Source organism: Crassostrea angulata, chromosome 7 (genome assembly GCF_025612915.1).
Source record: "Crassostrea angulata isolate pt1a10 chromosome 7, ASM2561291v2, whole genome shotgun sequence".
NCBI classification, from domain to species: domain Eukaryota; kingdom Metazoa; phylum Mollusca; class Bivalvia; order Ostreida; family Ostreidae; genus Magallana; species Magallana angulata.
Window position 1 is genome coordinate 58,381,689 of NC_069117.1, and position 19,450 is coordinate 58,401,138.

The following is a 19,450-nucleotide window of genomic DNA, read 5'->3' on the forward strand; positions in this document are numbered from 1 at the left end:
AGTAGTGGATTTGTTATCCATCGGACGGGTTTCCAATCTGTTTGAAGTGAATATTTACGATGCTAAATTAAATTGATCTTTTCCAGAGGTACAAGTTTTGATAGGTAAGAGGCAACTACATATTGTGCCATAATTATTCGAAATAAACAGTAAATTTCGGGGCATTATTATCAATAAACATTTCTTTAATCACGTTCTTGATGTCTTACAGCGTAGCACAATAAGTAAAAGCGTCAGTAAATGATCGGCTTGTCCTGGGTTCGAAACCCTCAGTGACTTTTAAATATTTTAGCATTTAAAAAATAATATAAAAATATTTTCCGATCAAAAACTGTACAAATTCAACACTTTGAAACAAACGGTGATTATATTTTGATATCTGATGTATTGTCAACCACTTTAAGATATCAGTTTGTCTTGTTATTCATTTCCTAATCATTGCAAGATTGCAGCTTCTTCACCGACCAAGATTGTTTTTCTAAGTGGCATTATAGTAAGAAAAGGGTCTATTTAACTTTTTCTGACTGAATTTGATAAACATGAGATCCAGTATATTGAATGATGGTACGATTCAGTGCTACACTGTGTGTGCCATTTGTTTCCCTGTCCTCAGTTAGCAAATTGATGTGACTTGGACGGTCTTAATCGACCATAATAGCCGTGTTTATCATTATTTCCTCTGTAGAGAAATACGCACCTAAAAACTGCATTCATCTTGTCACACACACACACCCACCGTGGGCCATTGAAGAAGATAAGAGAGATATACTGCTCATTGAAAGCAACCTCTCTTTGTCTTCTGGGACCTTTGATTTACCGATAGTTTAGGTACGGTCAGGTGTATTCCCTCAAAAACAGGTAAATAAACATAAATAATAATGTCCTCTGGCGAGTATGCCTCGAGACATGCATGTCTTTTTTTCCAGTATGTTGAGTTTTAAGAAAACGCAGACTAACAGTTTTTGACTTTATGGCATGACAAAATTATCTCACAAATTGTACAAAAATAAACAGGTTTGTTAAAAAGGTAAAATATACCTAAAACACAAAAACAAGTCAGATGTCTAAGAACAGTGAAAAACATTCATTTTTGAAAAATATAAAAAGGGATGGAAGAAGGAATTCAAAACATGAAAAGGGTTGTATAAAAACTTGCTTTGTTAGGGTAAAAAAAAATAAAAACCCATTAGTTTCACATTCGTTGTTAAACTGTTAATAACACACATCAACATTCCTTGATAACAACCCGAAAAATAAATTCACATATTAACAATAGATGATCATGGCTTCAAACGGAATGAGTAGCACCATCGTTCCCGTACAACTACATGTAAATGGTTAATCACAGCATCATTCAGATCATGCCAACAAATGAAGTATCGGGCAAAAATTGTTTATAAAAGTACAAAAAAACCCAAAACGCAAAACACTTAGTATAACGGTACATAAGTACAAAGTCATCCACTAACTGAATGAAGTGTTTGTTGCATAGTCACATAACCCTTCAATGACGGTCAAGTGATTAATGCTCTAGTGGCCATAGACGAGACGTCATCAACCGGAAATAACATAGCACCTAAAATACCAAGTTCTGTCCTGCTCAGATGTAAAATATTTTGTTGTGTTCAAATTCTGGAATCACGTCCCCAAAAAGGGACGACTTGTCAACTCGATTAAATTAACTGTAACCACTGCCTAACTTCCGGTCAACTGTGGAAGCGTGGAGCGTGACCGCGCGGTGTCCGCGTTTCAGTCTAGCACAAAGTCTACGCAGAACTGTTCAATAAATGGCTTCCACTCAGAGGCTCTTTCTCACTGTTCATCATCGGCTCATCTTCCACGTTATTAGAATGAGGCTTGTGCTTGTTTTTGAAGATTTTCCAGAGTTCTTTGATTAAATCGGCCACAACCAGATTTGTGGAGTTCTTGGAAATCACGTACATGAGAAAGATTCCGTCGTTTCTCAAATAGTCCCTGGAGAATTTAGCGCACAACTTCTTGTCAAACCCTGAATTGATCTCATTGCTTGTTTTCAAGTACTTTTTGACATATTGCACTTTGTTGTTTTGATACAGTTGATAGAAAACCCACTTGACCAAATTCACGGCTGTTAGAAAAGCTATCAAACAGTACCAGAACCAAAGGAAAATGAAGATTTTTTCGTTGAATAGGTTCACCGGAAGCACACACTGCACGGTCCATCGCTGAAGATTCTGTAGTTGACGGATCTGGAAGTCACACAGGGTGACCCTGGGAAAGCGGGGGGACTCCATCATTGGTTCGTTTTCGATCAAACTCTTGATCACCTCGAAACCGTAAAGGTTGTACTTGGTGGCCATGAAGGCATTAAGGAGGAAGAACTGACCGATGACATTCGCCATGTACAGAATCTTGATGGTGATGAAAAGCCCCACGAGGTAGGTCCCTCCCCGACGATCGCACATGAAGAAGCAGAACGTCTGCGCCTTCTTCTTAGCGCGAACGAAAATGTTGTTTTTGTATTCCTGATAGGTGTCCAGCCACTTGTCCAGGTACATGGCGAGGTTCTTGATCGCCTCGGCCCTGTCCTCGGGGGAACCGAGCTGAGTCTCCTCAGACATGGCCACGATCTTGTCCAAGTTTACTCCCGAGGCGCTATGAGTAAATCGCCAGAAAAGGTTCGGGATCTTGAATAATAGTGCCTGGAACAAGAGAATAATTGGCACCCACTGGTAGTACGTAATTTCCGCATCCTGTCTCTGGCGGATGTCTATAGGAATGGTTTCTTCCATCGGTATGTAGTAAGTATTGGAGATCCAGCAGATGTACGTCGTGTAGGCTTCGTAAGCGTCCGTAAACTCGGCCGGGCACCAGCATTGTATTGGTTCTCCCACGAACTGGCCCGTGCTGACGACGACAGCGAAGATGACGAGGAGGAGGACGGTGTAGCGATGATTGAGGCGGTCGATCCAGTCATCGTTGTTTGTCCCCCTGAGTTTGGAGATGGAGGGGACTGCTCCAAGTATGCCTTCCACCCTACAAAACAAGAAGACGAGTCTTGAATATGTTCATAAACATGCATATCAACAACACAGGACACTCTTAATGATACTATCTCTCTCTTTTTTTTTTTAAATTTTATGAAGAAAATATTATTAAAATATTTTTATTCATACATTCCTATGTGTCGGTTTCCCACAAGCAGAAAAAATGAATTACTCTGACACAACGATACTTCAAATCATTTAATGCCAGAGATTTCAATAATCCATCTGTCTTTTGAAGGATGTAGGTGAAATTCAATGAATATTTTATTTAGATATATCTTGTTAATCTCCGGGCGGGACGATTTTTGTATATTTATAAAAACTTTAAAGAGCCCTTAAGCGATAGCTTCCAAACAGTTTTACAATGTAGGTGGATGAATAGCAAGCGCGCTTTCCTTTTAAATAGTTCAATATACAAATGCAGCCTTTTAATGAAACATTGAAATGCTGCATTTGAACAGTACGCCCAATTTTAACACAAGCCTCTTAAAAGCCAGAACAGTAGTTAAGAAAGAACCTTTATTTTCTCTTTTGTACTAAACTAAATATTTCCGTATATCACCTCTAAAGTAAGCTTGAAAGAACTATCGCTTTTCAGTTTACTTTCAAACATTTTCTTGATTGTGTGTTAAATAAATCGGTACCAGATTATGTTAATTCATTATATGACAAATTCAATGCGTCTTTTATAACACGAATTTCAAATCAGTCTGTTTCGTGAGTCAACGCAAGTGTATATTATAAATGACAGTGTGATCCAATTTCTACAGTTTATGTGTTCGGTGAAAAACTTTTATTCATAAACATCTTTATTTGAATAAATATTATTAAAATCACAATTCACACAATTCAAAAATATGAACATACATCATGAAAAAAATTTTAAGTTTAAAAGTCTGATAAAAAAAAAAATTTTCATAACAATACTTATCTGAATAAATACATTAAAATTAAGATAATTATTCATTTTTTAAAAATTGTCAATCATATTTATTGAATTAAACAGATCTACAAATAAAATCAATCAGTTTATCAATCAAATCAATCGACTGATCTCCACAAGCACGTTTTTAGTTCGCCTTGCGAGGAATAGCATGAGCCACGGAAGCCATACTTACGCAGTCGGAGAAACCAGAGGGAAGTAGCTGAAGGACGGGACAATATTAGACAAATTAAGACTAATTAACAATCAAAAGTCGACAAAACCGACCCAGGTCACCTACACGTTTGTTTCACCATCTCATAACATAGTGTAAGTCACAGTTAATTTCACACTGCCGAAGCGTGGAGCTTTCAGTTAGTGGTTAGTTAACCAGTTTAGTTATTCACTCAGTTAATTGTTCACAAACAGCGTACTTACGCAGTGGGATCTGCCCCGATATCGTAAAACCTGTGTCTATGGAAACCGTCGGAAATATTTAAACTCTTTGTACACACATTGAAAGCCCTCTTTACCTTTCCTATCCTAGAATTACTGGACTGTTAACTCATAACAATAGCTAGGGACCTGTAAATCTCATTTATTTTTATACTTTATATACAATTTTTACTTACATATGTTGTATATTGCTCTTCTGTCGTTAAAATGAAAGTGAGTGTGTTTGTGCATTTTTCAACTGTGTCATGAAGCAATACTGATTTCGCAATAACCCATAAGTACTTCAAAATAGGGAAGCCCTTTATAAAGAGATCTAATGCAATATTTGTGGATATGGACGGCTTTTCCTGATCCTGTTCACCACAATAACTCTCTCTACACCTGACTGGGTTTATGTCCCATCTTCTATATGTATTTGAGTGAACTGGTGGTATACCGTATAACGGGTATTTTCTGCGGTTGTTTATTTTCTGCGGTATTTTGCGGATAAGAAAAATCCGCAAAAATTCAAAACGCAAAATATTCTTTTAAAAAAATCCCTAATTTTGAGACTATTTAAAATACAATCTATAATTTTCAAACGTGATCAGTCCGTTATTAGTGGGCTCTGCGTCGTATTTCACACCTAATTATCTCATGTTACCTGTGCGATATCAATTATAGCTGAACAGATCGATATAAGGACTGTGTGTTTAGTCGAGTATGAAATAAAAATGATCTAAGAAAAGTTCACAAGCAGTATATTTAGTAGACTTGTAAAACATTTGAGAGTAACTGTAGACGTATTTTTCCCACGGGGTCATAATTCCGCGGAATCACAATATCAATTTAATCCGCGGGTAAAAATTTACGCGGATTCTTTGACTGAAAAATAAATCATTTGAATAATAATTATTAAATTTAGTTCCGAACGATTTTCATTACCTAGAGTTTGGACTAAAATTGTAAAAACTGTTCACAGTGAACAGTTATTATCGGTTGTGCACTTGTCGGTAGTCATTACTTAGCGGTCAAGATGTTACGACGCTGGCTAAAATCGTCTTGTAATCTTTATTAACTGTCAATTTATGGGTTTACATGTCGTTTAAATTATGAGTTGATCAGTTTTATCCATTAAAATTCAGAGCACAAAGGGATCTAAAAATTGCAGTAAAAACACGGGTCTTAGCGTGTAGTTAATTGGGTCATTGCTTGGGGCTATTTGTCGTCTGACACGTGCCGTTATCTCAAGCTGGGAGAAGTTTAAATTTCGTAAATTTACGGAAAATTCAAATCTTTAGGAGATTAAATTATTAATAATGTGAATTTTCAATACAAATTTGTTTGACAGTTTTTATAGATAAAAACGATATACATTGAGTACACGTATATGCAAGTGTTCTATAATATAGTAACTTCCGATTATCCTTATTAATGTAATGCAATTTCAAAATTTCATTCCAAAGTGCACTTTAAGTACACTGGGAAAAAATTCCGCGGAAAATTTGTGCCCGCGTTCATAGCGTAAATTAATACCACGTGGACAAATGTACGTCAACAGTAGTTCTCATTCACCTTGAACACGGTAAGAATGTCGATTTTAAGATATGTAAAGCGCGGAAAATCCGGTAAACATATGATTTTTTTTTTTGCGGTCTAATGTAACCGCAGAAATTGAAAACGCAGAATATAATTTGATACTTTTTAGGGGTTAAACCGCAAAAATTTCAAGCCGCAGAAAATACCCATTATACGGTATGTCGATTTCTCATGCCCTACTTTCTGTGTTGTAAATTACCTCAACTAGATGATCTGTATACAGCTAGAATACTTTATATGGTACTCCATCAAAACGATCACAAAACTGTCGGCATTTAAGAAGTTTTTTTGGAAAAGGGGGGGGGGGGGGGGGTGCGCCATATCTTCAGAGTTTTAAGAGTAGTATTAATGCTCATATTTGACAATTTGTAAAAAAAAAAAAAAATAATAAACAAACAAATTATAATAGAAACTTCAGACCTATCCGTTATAGGTTTTCATGCCTGAGGCCTTTATCACCCAGAGGCGGATCCAGCAATTTGGAAAAGGGGGGGTTCCAATTAATGATAATCAATACGTGCAAAATTCATTATTTTTCAACAAACAAGGCCTTTTGAACGTTTTCCATGCGTAAATTTAATTAACAGTTATCTCATCAATATCTACATGTATTTCATACCTATCTTAATATCAGAGTGCACTGCATTTATTAAGCGTTTTGGGTTAGGTAAGGACGATTTGCACAATTTCTAGCCTTAGAAAAAAAACAAGTCTCCAGCAATGAGAACGTACGTTTATGCTTAATAGAAAGAAACACTAAAAACAAAAAAAAAATGATTCAGACTTATTACGACAAGCTATTATAAATATAAATTTTTTGGTAATTTTTTTATGTCTTTGATGTTTAAATTCTAAACTATTTATCGATTTTGATTTCTATTGATTGCCTTCTTAAATAAAGGTCTAAATGATAGGATATGACAAAAAATGGGGATACTTAATGTGCTGAATAGATTGTACATGTGTAATACAATGGTACAAGCAATAGTCGTCCCAGGGAACTTGATGTGACCTCTGTAATGGGTGCGCAACATCACCCGGCACTAGTACAGATGCGATCATATTCAAGAAAGTTGTGAAAAGTTGTGCATTTACATAATGGTTTACATATAAACCCCTTACACGGTATTTTTGTAACGTAATTTCCGATTCATGGGGGGTTGGGGGGGTTGGGAAGGCTTCGTTTGTGATTCAGGTATTAAGGCAGCTAGCATTCCAGAAAAATAGCATAGCCCGCATAAGAAATTCTTTAGATGAGCAATTTTAAAAGCATTTATTTGAAATAATTAAAGTATTTATGGTATAAATGGGAAAAATTGCCTTTAAATAGGCATTACAAGTTTTCAAAAAAAACATATGTCTCAGAGAAAGGGGGGGTTCCGACCCCCGGAACCCCCCCTCTGGATCCGCCAATGTCACCATACATGTATTATATCTATGGCATACGCATACATTGATGAGATTAGAACAACGATGGTGAAATATTATACATGTATATCATCCTGTAGAATAGAACTATTTAGGATTAGAATACCCAGAAATAATCAGTTAGTAAATTCTTGCTTGTAAATGAAGTGCTGGAAAAAAGACAAGCAAAAAATTAATGATTTCAGAGAATACCTACATGATTTAGAAGTCAAGTCTGGTCTGTTTTAGTCACTTCCGGCTACTGAAACACTGCGACATTTTACTAGTTCTCACAATTATCGAGTATACGTCGAGAAAGAGTCCCAGGATTCACACCTTACAGATCGAGATGCGACAAAATCTACGAGAGGTAAACAACTCCGATCACACACCCATCGCCGGTCACGCTTGGATTGAAGGACTGTATTTGTAGGTACAGGGACAGAACGGGGTTCCGTTCAGATTTAAAAGTCTCGAAGACAGATCCCCCCTCTCTAAACCTGACACTTTTTATCTCTCGACGTCACGACTTCTCGAGCCCGCTCTTCTGAGGACATGGGTGTGTAAAGTGATAGTTCAGGTTAAGCTGAATTATCAAAAAAAATTGCGGGGGTGAATCATACATACATGTATTACATCAGAGATTTATAAACCACAACGAGATGGTCCCGATTCTGTTGACTTTCATTTACATCTGGTATTTGAAAAATGATATAAAATTATTTTGACGATTTATTTTATTTTATGGGTTGTTTGAAGAAAACCTGGTCTGCTACGTTGCCACAGTGTTGTCGTTACACCAAATAAAATAAACTTTTCATTCTGTCCCCGGGTGACCTCAGCACACTGGATAGATGTGGTCTAACGTATGATATACTAGAAAATTCAGGAAACAGTCAGACCTTTTGTCTTCTAAAAAGTTTTGATCATGCATTGAGAATCTAAACCCTACTTGACAATAATTGTGATTAACAAAGTTTGATTCTTACTTATTTCATTTTTTTTGTGAGGGACTCTTTACAAACTTGTCCTAAAACTGGGCAGGAAACCAGAGCAAATTTAATAACAAGTGTTTCTATATTGAATGATAACCATTTTAATAAATACGTATGTCCCAAGAGTTTTCTAATGTTTTTTTCTCTCATTAATTTTCTGAATCATTATTTTCATTCGAATTGATAGCTTGGATACAGCTGTCGCACCGATATTGTGATGTTGCATATACCCCTAATCCTACAAAACCCTTTTTTGTTTCGTTGGGTTGTTTACAAACATTGAAATTCTAAGCCGGGTGTAAGGTGAATGTCCAGAAAAAGAGTAAAAGTTGGAAAACTTGATATCCTCCGATCACGATATTCATGAATCTTAATAAATAGAGCTATTATAAATAAGGTCTGCATTACAATGGATGTTGTTTCATCCAGGTCGCTGACAGACCGGTCAATACCCGCATAGGTTCCGTTTTGACAGTCTTGTTTTAATTTTTCACAATTCGTTATTATGTTAATCAAAGAGTAATTTTACAATCAGTGTCACAAAAATGATTCACCCTTAGAACGTGGGACAAGTTTATCGCCAAAGTTCTTATCAGGGATTATTGGATCGAGTTTGATGAATTCCTACATGGCTATACATGCTGACATAACTAGTTTGACCAAAATCTTGTCTATATTTGCTGTTATCACCCGACCATGGTAACATTATTTAGACAGCGGAGAACCTCAAACATCGTTTGTCTAGTTTTTGAGGAAAGACATGTAATTGGGGATTATCTGGACTTTTATGAACTAGTTTAACTTTTATTGTAGGGTATAGCATGACCCTCGACTGAGAGGGGTCAGTTGCGTAAGAGATAGGGCACGCAATCAGCATCGTTTTATGTCTTTAAGAGTAGGTTTATCCAATATCAATACCATGCCATACAAGTTGAAATTGACTGCAAATAACAGAGAAAGAGACCAGAGACAAAGAACCTCAAAGCCAGGAGAAGTTATAAAGTCGGTATCCATGGCAGCCTAGATAAGTGTAGATGTACTAGTAACAAAGGAACTTTTGGGAATTTTTGGCCTTGCATGACAATTTGTACTGATGTCATCATCTATTAAATATATGCCTAAGTGATCTGTCATCGGACCTGCATTATCCTGCTGTAATTGGGCACTTCTTCCACACATGCAGTTATTATGTAAGGTGTTTTTAATTTGTACAGGGTGCAAAGGTTTACATGCAGGTCCCAGGGCTATTGGTTTTTTGCAGACATTTTGTCCCTTACAAAGAAAACACGGCACATATCGCTGTACAATTGAAACCTGAGGATTTAATGCCAATTTAAATTGATCGATTGCTCTTTTTAAATTTTCACGGTTGTAAAATTGAGATGCTGAGAACCTTTTGTTTGTTTTGATATATTTGGGTCAAGGATTCAAATACAACTAGCGTCTTTTCACGATCGCTTTGGATGGAGGAGAGTTTGCACATTCTTGGTATTTGGGGCAGGGGGACAAGAGACAAAAGCTGAGATGCAGAGGAAATGCATTAACGCAAATATTGGAATTCCTTCTGCGTGGGTCATGATCTGTAATACCAATCATCATTAGATTTGCTGATAGCGTTTTTGTTAGATAATGTAATTCTAGCGGTACAGCAAGGAACCGTTTTATCCGCCTTTGTTTTTACGTTATGATGTTAGATCCCCTGATGTTGTTACGTGATATGACTCTATCTCGCCTTTTGGTAATTTCTTTATCATTTATCTGGTTGTCAGATCTATTAATTAACATCACGATACTGCGAATCGTATTATGATTTAACATTTAATTAAATTATACATCGCTGACACATGGTGCTAAACTTAGAAGATTAACACACAGTGTTTTTAGATAAGGCTTTATCATTGTTCTTATCAATAATACTGTGATGAATATTAAAGATATCTAAAACGCTTCAAAAGTCAAAGAAAAATAGTCATGCCTTAGACACCAATACACAGACCTTTTACCCGTTTTAAACAATTTACATCTACACAGTCTAACGAATTCTCCCCAACTTATGACTACATTTTAAAAATCACACAATAAATATAAGTTGACTCCATCTTTGAGAATGTATTTTAGATACAAAATACTGACAACTAACTTACATATTTAGTTCCCTCTCTTTCCGCTGTCGAGGTCCGGTCTATAATCCAAAGGGGGGTTTAGTTGACCATCTACTAGTGTTTACTCAGAACTCTGACCTGGGTAGGCGGTTAGTTAATTTCAGTGGGACTCGCCTTATCTTGCGGCAAGATGGACGCGCTCTCGTCAGCTAGGTTAAAATCAAGTCCTTATCTGCATTCCGACACCGACGGAAAAAAGACTTGCTTGACTAGGACATCACAGATTTGTGCCAATTAATGTAATCGGCCAATTTATGTTAACGACAAAATGTTATGGGGAATTTCAAACAGAATATTAAGTGTATATCTATAGGACCTTAATTACATGGCAGTTGGTAATACTATTTTCAGTCATGCTTTGACGCATTTAGACACAAATTTGTGCAGTCTCACTGCTTTCACATATTATATATACAAAAGATGATTCTGATAAAGCAGGATTTAGAATAGAAATTACATGCAATGTGCAAGATATAAATATGAAAGACAGTCCTTGGACAGCTACATGTCTCCAGTGATTTACCCATACAAACTGAATTTGAAATACATGTACTATAAACATTTTACAATAACATCTTCCGGTCACTACTCGTTATAACGATATCAGGTATTTTCCAAAACATGTATACCATTTCATAAACTTATCAATATTTTTGCATTTCATAGTTGATGACAAACAATACTGGGCGATTATTTGAACACACCTGCAGTGATCTGGGCCAAAGGTTCACGTGCAGTTTAACTTATCTATGTTTTCACCTGGACAATGTATGATGTACAGTTATCACATATAGATAAAACATTTCCGGGAAAGTGTTCGAGTGTGCAAAAGTACACAGTTTTAATCAGAAACCGTATATATTTCAGGCAATTTCAGGGTACTCAACATTAAGGTCACGTGTGACAGTTACTAAATATAACTAAACAATAGCAAAATAAATAAAATACATTTGTCAGACAACAGGAAATACAATCAAACAACATATATTCCCAGCCTCCTTCTTTACGCAGTAGGTCAGTGTGTCACGTTCCCACTTTAAAAGGAAGTGACGTGTTGTCGTTTCTAAGGATTCTGATGACAACTACGAGGGTTAACCTTCTTTCAAATTGTAAAATTCACTGAAATATCGCTCACATTTTTTTCCTTAAACTCATATTTGTTTCATTATCGTGTACGTGTTGAGGGCACCATGTCCACACGGTCATCACCTTCACCCAGTTTCAGTGCCGGAATCAACCGTCAAAACGTCAGTCTCAAAAATACTGGTCTAGCAATGTCGTAGATTTACACAGAATTTACCAAAAAAACCTTAAATAAATCGTCAAACTTTGTCTATTTAAGATGAACCATTATGAAAAAGTAAATCAAATTCATTAAACCTACCCTTCTCCCATTCTTGAGGGATGGTTTTTCCTTCAAATAATGTCTATTTCCAAGTAGAAGCAAGCCAGTACTAAACAATGAATAATTATCTTTCGGAGATTAGATAAGTACCGCGGCCTGTGGTGGTTTCTTTTGGACTCCCTATTGCAGTAGATCCACGATGGTCCCTGACGATTGTTCTGCGTGTGCCGCTGTCCTGACAAATGTTAAACGGAGCGTCTAATTAATGAGAAATGTACACTCATTATGAGTACTACACACAGGTATTTCTGTTAAAGCCCCGAGTGCAATTTGGGATGTTACGCCGCAATAAAAATAAAAACAGTCGTGTCTCTACACTGCCGGAAGAAAGTCCACCATATTAGTTTATGAATTTAGAATTTTTATCTCCTTATATACAAGATTTTACGAAACACAGAAATATGTAGTTAATTTGTTGTGTAATAAAACAAATAAATGTAGTAAGGCCAATAAAACACTAGCGTCTTGTGACGTAGTAGTGACGTATTAGTCCCTTAACTGACAACAAATCTACGTTTCAGTTTCCATCACTTTTATTTATTTTTACCTCGCATTGCTGAACAATATATATAAACATTTATTACAAAAATATGCATAGATATTCTTTTAAAAAGGAATGCTTTTTTTTTTTACAATCAACAAATACAAACTGATAGATGAATAATGCCATGGATACGCATAGCTTCAGAATACACAAAGATCAATGAAGCTTGGTCGTTGTCTACAGACAATGCACATGGAAGAAAACATTGCTTCAATGCAAAATACTGAGATCACATTCCTTCTACAAGAATAGGGATGAACAAAATTATGTCTGTTTATACCGCACGGAAAAAAACCATTTCTCTACCAGAAAAAGCGAAAACTAAAATTATTTTAAATCTTTGTTCAAAGCGTAATATCTACAAGGCAGCTAAGAATATAGGGACCGCTAAATGTTTTGTATAGTACATGGGAAGACATGGGATTTGTTGTCAAACCTAACTGACAGTACAGGCTTAAACATCAAAATAAACACACATTTTCAGTTTCTCACAACCACAGGTTCACATCTTGTTTATCTATAATCAATACATTGTTGGTATCGCTAATTAAATCGTACCATAATCTGATCACTGTTTGTGAGAAGAGACTAGAATTATAATGCCTAACGTGATTTAAATGTCATGAAATTTAATATTACAATAATTAAAAGGAACACAAAATATGACAACTACTCAAAGGATCATAGTTAAGCACCTGGTCGTCGGGTGACATCAAAGACTGGCCGGCATAGCGTCTAGTCTGGAAGACCTATAAATACAGCTGACGAAACCCCATAAGGCAATCATGGAGGCATCACATAAATGCTTGGAAAGTTCGATTCACTCTCCCGACGGATCACGTGAGAGGCTCTTTGGCCTCGTCGAGCATGGTATCCATTTCGGGTTCTAGTTCTCGGTTCTTCTTTGTGTTTTGCTTGTCTTTGAAGATTGCCCACAAGTGTTTGACAAGGTCTGTAACGACCATATCTGTGGAGTTCCTGGCAATGATTCTCAGCAGGAAGATGCCATCATCCCTCAGGTAGCTCTCGGCGAACTTGGCGGCCAGCTTCTTGTCGAAATTGGTGTGTAGTTCGTCGTTGATTTTGAGATACTTCTTGGCGTAGTCCACCTTGTTTTTGGTGAACATGATAAGGTACGTCCAGTATACCAGGTTGAAGCTAGCAATACAGGCAATGAAGACCAACCAAAACCAAATGAAGATGAAGATTTTCTCGTTGAACAGGTTGATGGGTAGTACGCACTGGACCGTGAAGCGCTGCAGGTTCTGGAGCTGACGGATGCGGATGTCACAAAGCGTGACGCGCGGGAACCTGGGACTCTCTCGCCAAGGTCCGTTTTGTGCCATGTTCTCCATGAATTCAAATCCATAAAAGTTGTAGGACGTGGACAGGAATGCGTTCAGCAGGAACAGCTGCCCGATGGCGTTCGCTACGTATAAGACTTTGACAAAAAGGTACATGGCTGTAAGGTATCGCCCGGCTCGCTTGTTGCAGAAGAAGCAGAGGAATCGGGAGGCCTGGTGCTTGGTGCGGACAAACACGTTCCATTTGTACTCTTTGTTTGTGTCCAGCCATTTGTCCATGAATCTCGCGAGAGCATAGAGAGACTTATCTCTGTCTTCTGGGGAGTCGTACTGGGCCTTCTCCGCGAAGTAAACGCATTTGTCCATGTTCAAGCCGGACCCTCCGTTGAAGATTCTCCAAACCATGTTGGGTAACTTAAACAGGAAGGCCATGAAGAGTAAAATAATGGGCACCCATTGATAATACGTCAGCTCGGCGGATTGGCGCTGGTCGATGTTGAGGGGAATTTCCTCAGTCATCGGGACGTAGTACGTATTCTTGACCCAGCAGTTCCATTTCGTATACGACTCCATGTGGTCCTTGAATTCCGCGGGATTCCAGCAGACGATCGGGTCCTTGAAGAACTGGCCCGAGCTGATGGCCACCGTGAAGATGATCAGGAGGACCACCGTGACCACGTGACTCATCCGGTCCAGTCCATCGTCATTCGGCTTCCCGCGAAGCTTCCGAAAGTTTGGGACATGTCCCAGTAATTCAGACATCCTGCAAGATGGAAACACAGAGGCGTCATTCATACATTCTCAACAGAAACATACATATCATAGTTTGAGGAAGATAGTTAATGTTTAATACAAACAGCTTATATAATACAAGTGAAAAGCTGTCAATGTGACAGCAAACCGATTTTCTTTTATGTGAACTGTATTCATAATCCATGTCAACCCTGAATTGATAAACACTACCTACCGTATCCAGTGAAATGGAGTACCCTTTATGCAATAATTTGCTAAAAAATGACTAAGTTTAAAAGCTAGTATTTTTTCATAAATTATCAGAAATCAAAATCCTAGCAATATGCACACCTCTGATATATGTACAATTGATCTGCAAAAGAACAACTTCCTATCTTAAAAACTGTAGGAGGAGTTATCCGTACAATGAGGGTACCCTTTCGCCATTTTTACCATTTTAATAACCGGATTTTTCCGTTGGAAAACACTGGTTAAAAATGTGTAACATGTAGATCTACTCTTAAAAATATATTTATCTTTACAAAGTCCGTCCTTTATCAAATGTTTTCATTTCAGAATTTTAAAAACATAACAATGATTTTCAACTATTTTATGGTAAAACCACATCGTGCATACATATAATATCTAGACGCTGTTTTTTTCAATTACTAGAATAAATTTCATTTTCATTGTCATTACTTGGGCCGCGTTTACAATATCATTAATTTTGTTTAGAATATAAAACTGCGATAGGGTGAAGTCGGCGTGCTCAAGAAACCTATTATCCATCAAAGATATGTCTTTGTTAGGATAAAGCGTCGTTAATAAAATGGCTTCTACTGGTATAAAGTGTCTTGGCTTTCAATGAGTTATAAAAATATTTTGATTATCATTAGATTCCATGTTTAAACTTATTGCTTGGTTTAAGCCAACCTAATTCTAATGTATCAGCCGATAACAAAATCATTTAAAATTATTAATCATTTATCGCTGCTAAAGATATGTAACAAGTCTGTGTTTTAATTGTTTCTTTGTGCAGGTGTGTGGTTTCTCTCAAAAACAAAACGCTGAGATATTTTTTTCGCTTGCTATGCAGGTTTGTTTCTGTAGTATAGAGGTCTCTTTAGCCCCAGGCTAGTCCCATCTACATAGACTTATCTCATAGCGTGCGTGAAAGTAGAGAGGATCCCCACGGGGTAAAGGTTCGCGTCAAATTAAAATGTCACTGGCTTTCTGATGACTCCTATACATGAGGGATTAGCACAAAGACAACAGCGGACTTTGACATTACACAGTGCACATGTCTGATTTTTATACATCGTTTTATTCATACTAATCACATGATCGAGCTGTCAAACTTCATAAAACTGTCAACGCTTATAATTTCTTATAACTTTCTCTATTAAATATAAATTTTAAAGATTTTATAATATCTACTTTCTTTTTAATTTGGTTCATTGAAGCCATTGCCTGGATGACAATATAACATAGGACTTGGAGTGATTTTGGGAAAAGGTGAATATCATACAAATTTTAAATGACAACCGTTCCATTGGTTTAGACTTATTCAAATAGGTATAGAAATTCTATTTTGAAACATGGAATGATCGTACAATTTAAGGTCTCTCAAATAAAAGGTTTCACCCCAGCATAGCTTAACGGCATTTAATGTAAAGAGAAAAGCATAAATGAATAGAGGCATTTGTGAAAGCATTTTAATTAAATGTCAAAGAAATTCCCAGGCCACTGGTATAATATTATTACTGCGTAATCTGTGATAATCAACGCAGTGAAATCTGAGTCCAAGGGACTTGATGTTATTTACAAAATAATGTCGGATAAATATTTTCCAAACAATCTGATATTTTGACGGGAATTTTAAACACAGAATGGGTACGATCGCTTAGTGGTCAAGGGGAAGACAACTGAGGATTGACATAGAAATCCAGTCTATGGCAAATGCGTGTCTTTGGTCTTGAAACATTCAGTACTTGATTGATTTACTAATTTACTAAAATAATACATGTACATTTAGTTTCACTCTGATCATGTCCTTTAATAATATCAAATGAACATTCAATGTTGTGATCAACAAATAAGGCCCAAAAAGTTAAATTGGAAGAAAGAGTATGCAATCTAAGGACATCCAGGGGCTATTAATTAGCGACACAGTATTTGTGTAATTTGACCTTTTTCGTATGAAATTCCAGACGTTTGTACACACATTATCGTACAGAGTCGGACATCCCGGTGTCGAGGTTTAACAAATGATCACATGTAGCCATCATTACCCCGACAATCGAGATACCATGCAACAAATGGAGATATATCTAAAGATAGAGCAACAGATGAAGACATCTGTATATAAAGATTAACATAGCTAAATGTAGGTATGTTTAATACACTGGGCAGAAACTTGTCTACACAATTCAAATTCTCGACATGTGTGTTGTAATTAGAACTTTTGACATGTACACAGAAGGAAGACATTTGTTTATTATCGCAATACGCACGTCAGTGACAATTCTCAGGGTAGAAAATAGGTTTACAAGTGACAAACATAAAGAAGACAACAAAAGTAAAATCAAAACTTACGTAGAGTGGCTTCAAAACTCTTCTGTACTATAAATATTCCCTCTAGCCGAAAGTGTGTTCCGAAGTAAAACCCTGTCTCAGTGTCGCTGGGCCTTCCTCGTCACGGTTCACCGCCTTGCTATAGAGGACCACCGAAATTAGAAGAGTGAGGCGCCCCGTGGGGAAATATAAACACAATACCAAATAATTGGCTTGTCTCAAAACTGATATTATTATAGGGTGTCAACTACAACCCGTTTTATATATCATCAAGACAATGCTTTTAATTAAGAGGAATTATCGGATAAAAAGAATTTTCAAAGCAATATGATTCCGTGCGAAATTAAATAAAATGTACATATGAATTCAATTTTACACCGTACCACTAGACCAATGTTAACCAAAAATCAAAGGGAAGAAATCGTCCTTCGAAATTATGTAAATGCGATTAAAGGATATTTTTTTTTTATAATAATAGCGTTGTTTGGAATAACTTTTAAACCCCTAACCGTGCCTCAAACTTCAACGTGTTGATAGACAGGGATGAACTGTACACCAAATCTTGGCCACTCCCACCAAAGGGACAGATTTCGTCATTTTGGATGCGAATTTCACAAATTTTCCCCCATTTTCAATCTGTGACAAACACAACAAAGCTGGGATTGGTTTAAACGCTTCGAACCTAAAAATTGAAACCCTTTCCATAAAGCACCACTTCAAATTAACTTGAATTTTATTTATTACTTACTCCCCCCGAAAAAACCCAAACAATACCCCTTTTCTCTCTTTGCATGAACATAAAATTAATGAATTTATTAATTTGAAAGTGCAATCAATTTTTGCAAAGTTACAACTTAGTGTAAAATCAATTTCGTATTCGACACAAATTTCTGTACATGTATATAAGAAATTCTACATTACCACAGGGACGAACATATATCCGGGATTCCCTATGATATATCCAAAATTATTAATAATAGTTTTTACATGTACCTTAATTTTTACTTGATTTTCTTTAAGATGATCATGCATGTTGATTAATCAACATATTTTAGTTAATTTCCAATTGCCCTTGAAACATGAGTTGGTTTGGCTCTTCTGATAAGGGCTTCAATGCAAAGGGGGGTAATTCTAGGAACTTTTGATATTTTAGATCGGATTTGTTGTCTTTCTTACACGTAATTAATGATTGTCACAGACAGCAATTATTATAAAGGAAAATTCGTGTAAAAATAAGGAAGAAAACAGATTAATTCAATTCAATTCATTTATTGACAATTACCATGTCGGCATACAGTCATGAATATGAGTTACATAAAACAAAACATTAAACATAGCATGCAAAAGTTAAACATTAACTAATAAATCTACAATGGACAAAACATTGGGTGAACTAAACTAGGCTTGTATGAAGACTATTATTTGTATTCATAAAATTGTATAAGTGTTCATTGTTGACTTTCCTTTCTAAAGTTGAAACAGTATTTTAGAAAACAACATATCCTTCTAGCAGCTGTAATTTTTTTTTAGGATTGACAAGTTCCTTAATGGGATTGACATTTGTATAAGTGTTCACATTAAATATATCATTAAAATTCAATCTATATTGGTCATATTTTGAACAATACAATACAAAGTGTCTCTCATCTTCAATAAACAATTTGCAAAAATTACACAGACGTTTTTCTCTTGGAATAGGAGGTTTAGAATATATACCAGTTTCAATAAATAATGAATGAGCACTGATTCTTAGTTTTGTTAGGACAGATCTGTCACATTTTTTAAAAGATAGTTTTAAGTATTGTTGTAGTTCATATTCATTTTGGTTTACAATTTTGCTATGAAAAGACAGAGTCTTTAATCCAGAGTCAGCTTTACATATATTGTTTAGTTGTTCATCTTTTTTGTTTTGATAATGTTCTTTTAACTTGTTCTTTAAAATTTTGTGACAGATATTCAAAGAATTGATATTTAATTTTTGTAGCAATGGAGACAGTTTTCTTTGCCAAGATACTCTAGAAGACAATTGTTTTTATTTATATAATTTTAACATAATTTCCACAGAGAAATTAATATTTCCAGGAAAATTTGTTTTCAAAGCATAATATGCCTTTTTTTGCGCGTTCTGATAGTTGTTCGGCTGCAAATTTCATTTATCCATCTGATGTAAACACAACACCAAGATATTTATAATCATTTGTTATGTTAATCATTTGATGTTTGTAATAAAATCTGTACAAAGTTTCATCAACTGATTTACCATTGAAAATCATAATGTTTGATTTTTCCATATTGACACACAGTTTCCAGTCAGAACAATATTTTCCAAGAACATCGAAGCAGTT

The 19,450-nt window shown here is 36.0% G+C and overlaps 2 protein-coding genes across 6 annotated transcripts; both read right to left on the reverse strand.

Annotated features, from left to right (window-relative positions):
- Nucleotides 1-953: 953 nt before the first annotated feature.
- Nucleotides 954-12,151, reverse strand: LOC128192616 (innexin unc-9-like). Of its 5 annotated transcripts, XM_052865437.1 has the most exons (3): nt 11,931-12,151; nt 4,387-4,422; nt 954-3,015 (listed from the first exon to the last, which is right to left on the reverse strand). In XM_052865437.1, the coding sequence occupies exons 1-3, from the start codon at nt 11,939-11,941 to the stop codon at nt 1,767-1,769; spliced, it is 1,296 nt and encodes a 431-aa protein (XP_052721397.1). In that variant the 5' UTR covers nt 11,942-12,151; the 3' UTR covers nt 954-1,766. The 5 variants fall into 5 exon arrangements, with proteins under 5 accessions (XP_052721397.1, XP_052721398.1, XP_052721400.1 ...); XM_052865438.1 differs by lacking the exon at nt 4,387-4,422 and having other exon boundaries at nt 11,931-12,150; XM_052865440.1 differs by lacking the exons at nt 4,387-4,422; nt 11,931-12,151 and adding an exon at nt 10,529-11,646.
- A 315-nt stretch (nt 12,152-12,466) lies between these two features.
- On the reverse strand, nt 12,467-17,278 carry LOC128192617 (innexin unc-9-like). Its single transcript, XM_052865442.1, has 2 exons — nt 17,127-17,278; nt 12,467-14,562 (listed from the first exon to the last, which is right to left on the reverse strand). The coding sequence occupies exon 2, from the start codon at nt 14,559-14,561 to the stop codon at nt 13,332-13,334; it is 1,230 nt and encodes a 409-aa protein (XP_052721402.1). The 5' UTR covers nt 14,562; nt 17,127-17,278; the 3' UTR covers nt 12,467-13,331.
- Between the last annotated feature and the right edge of the window lie 2,172 nt (nt 17,279-19,450).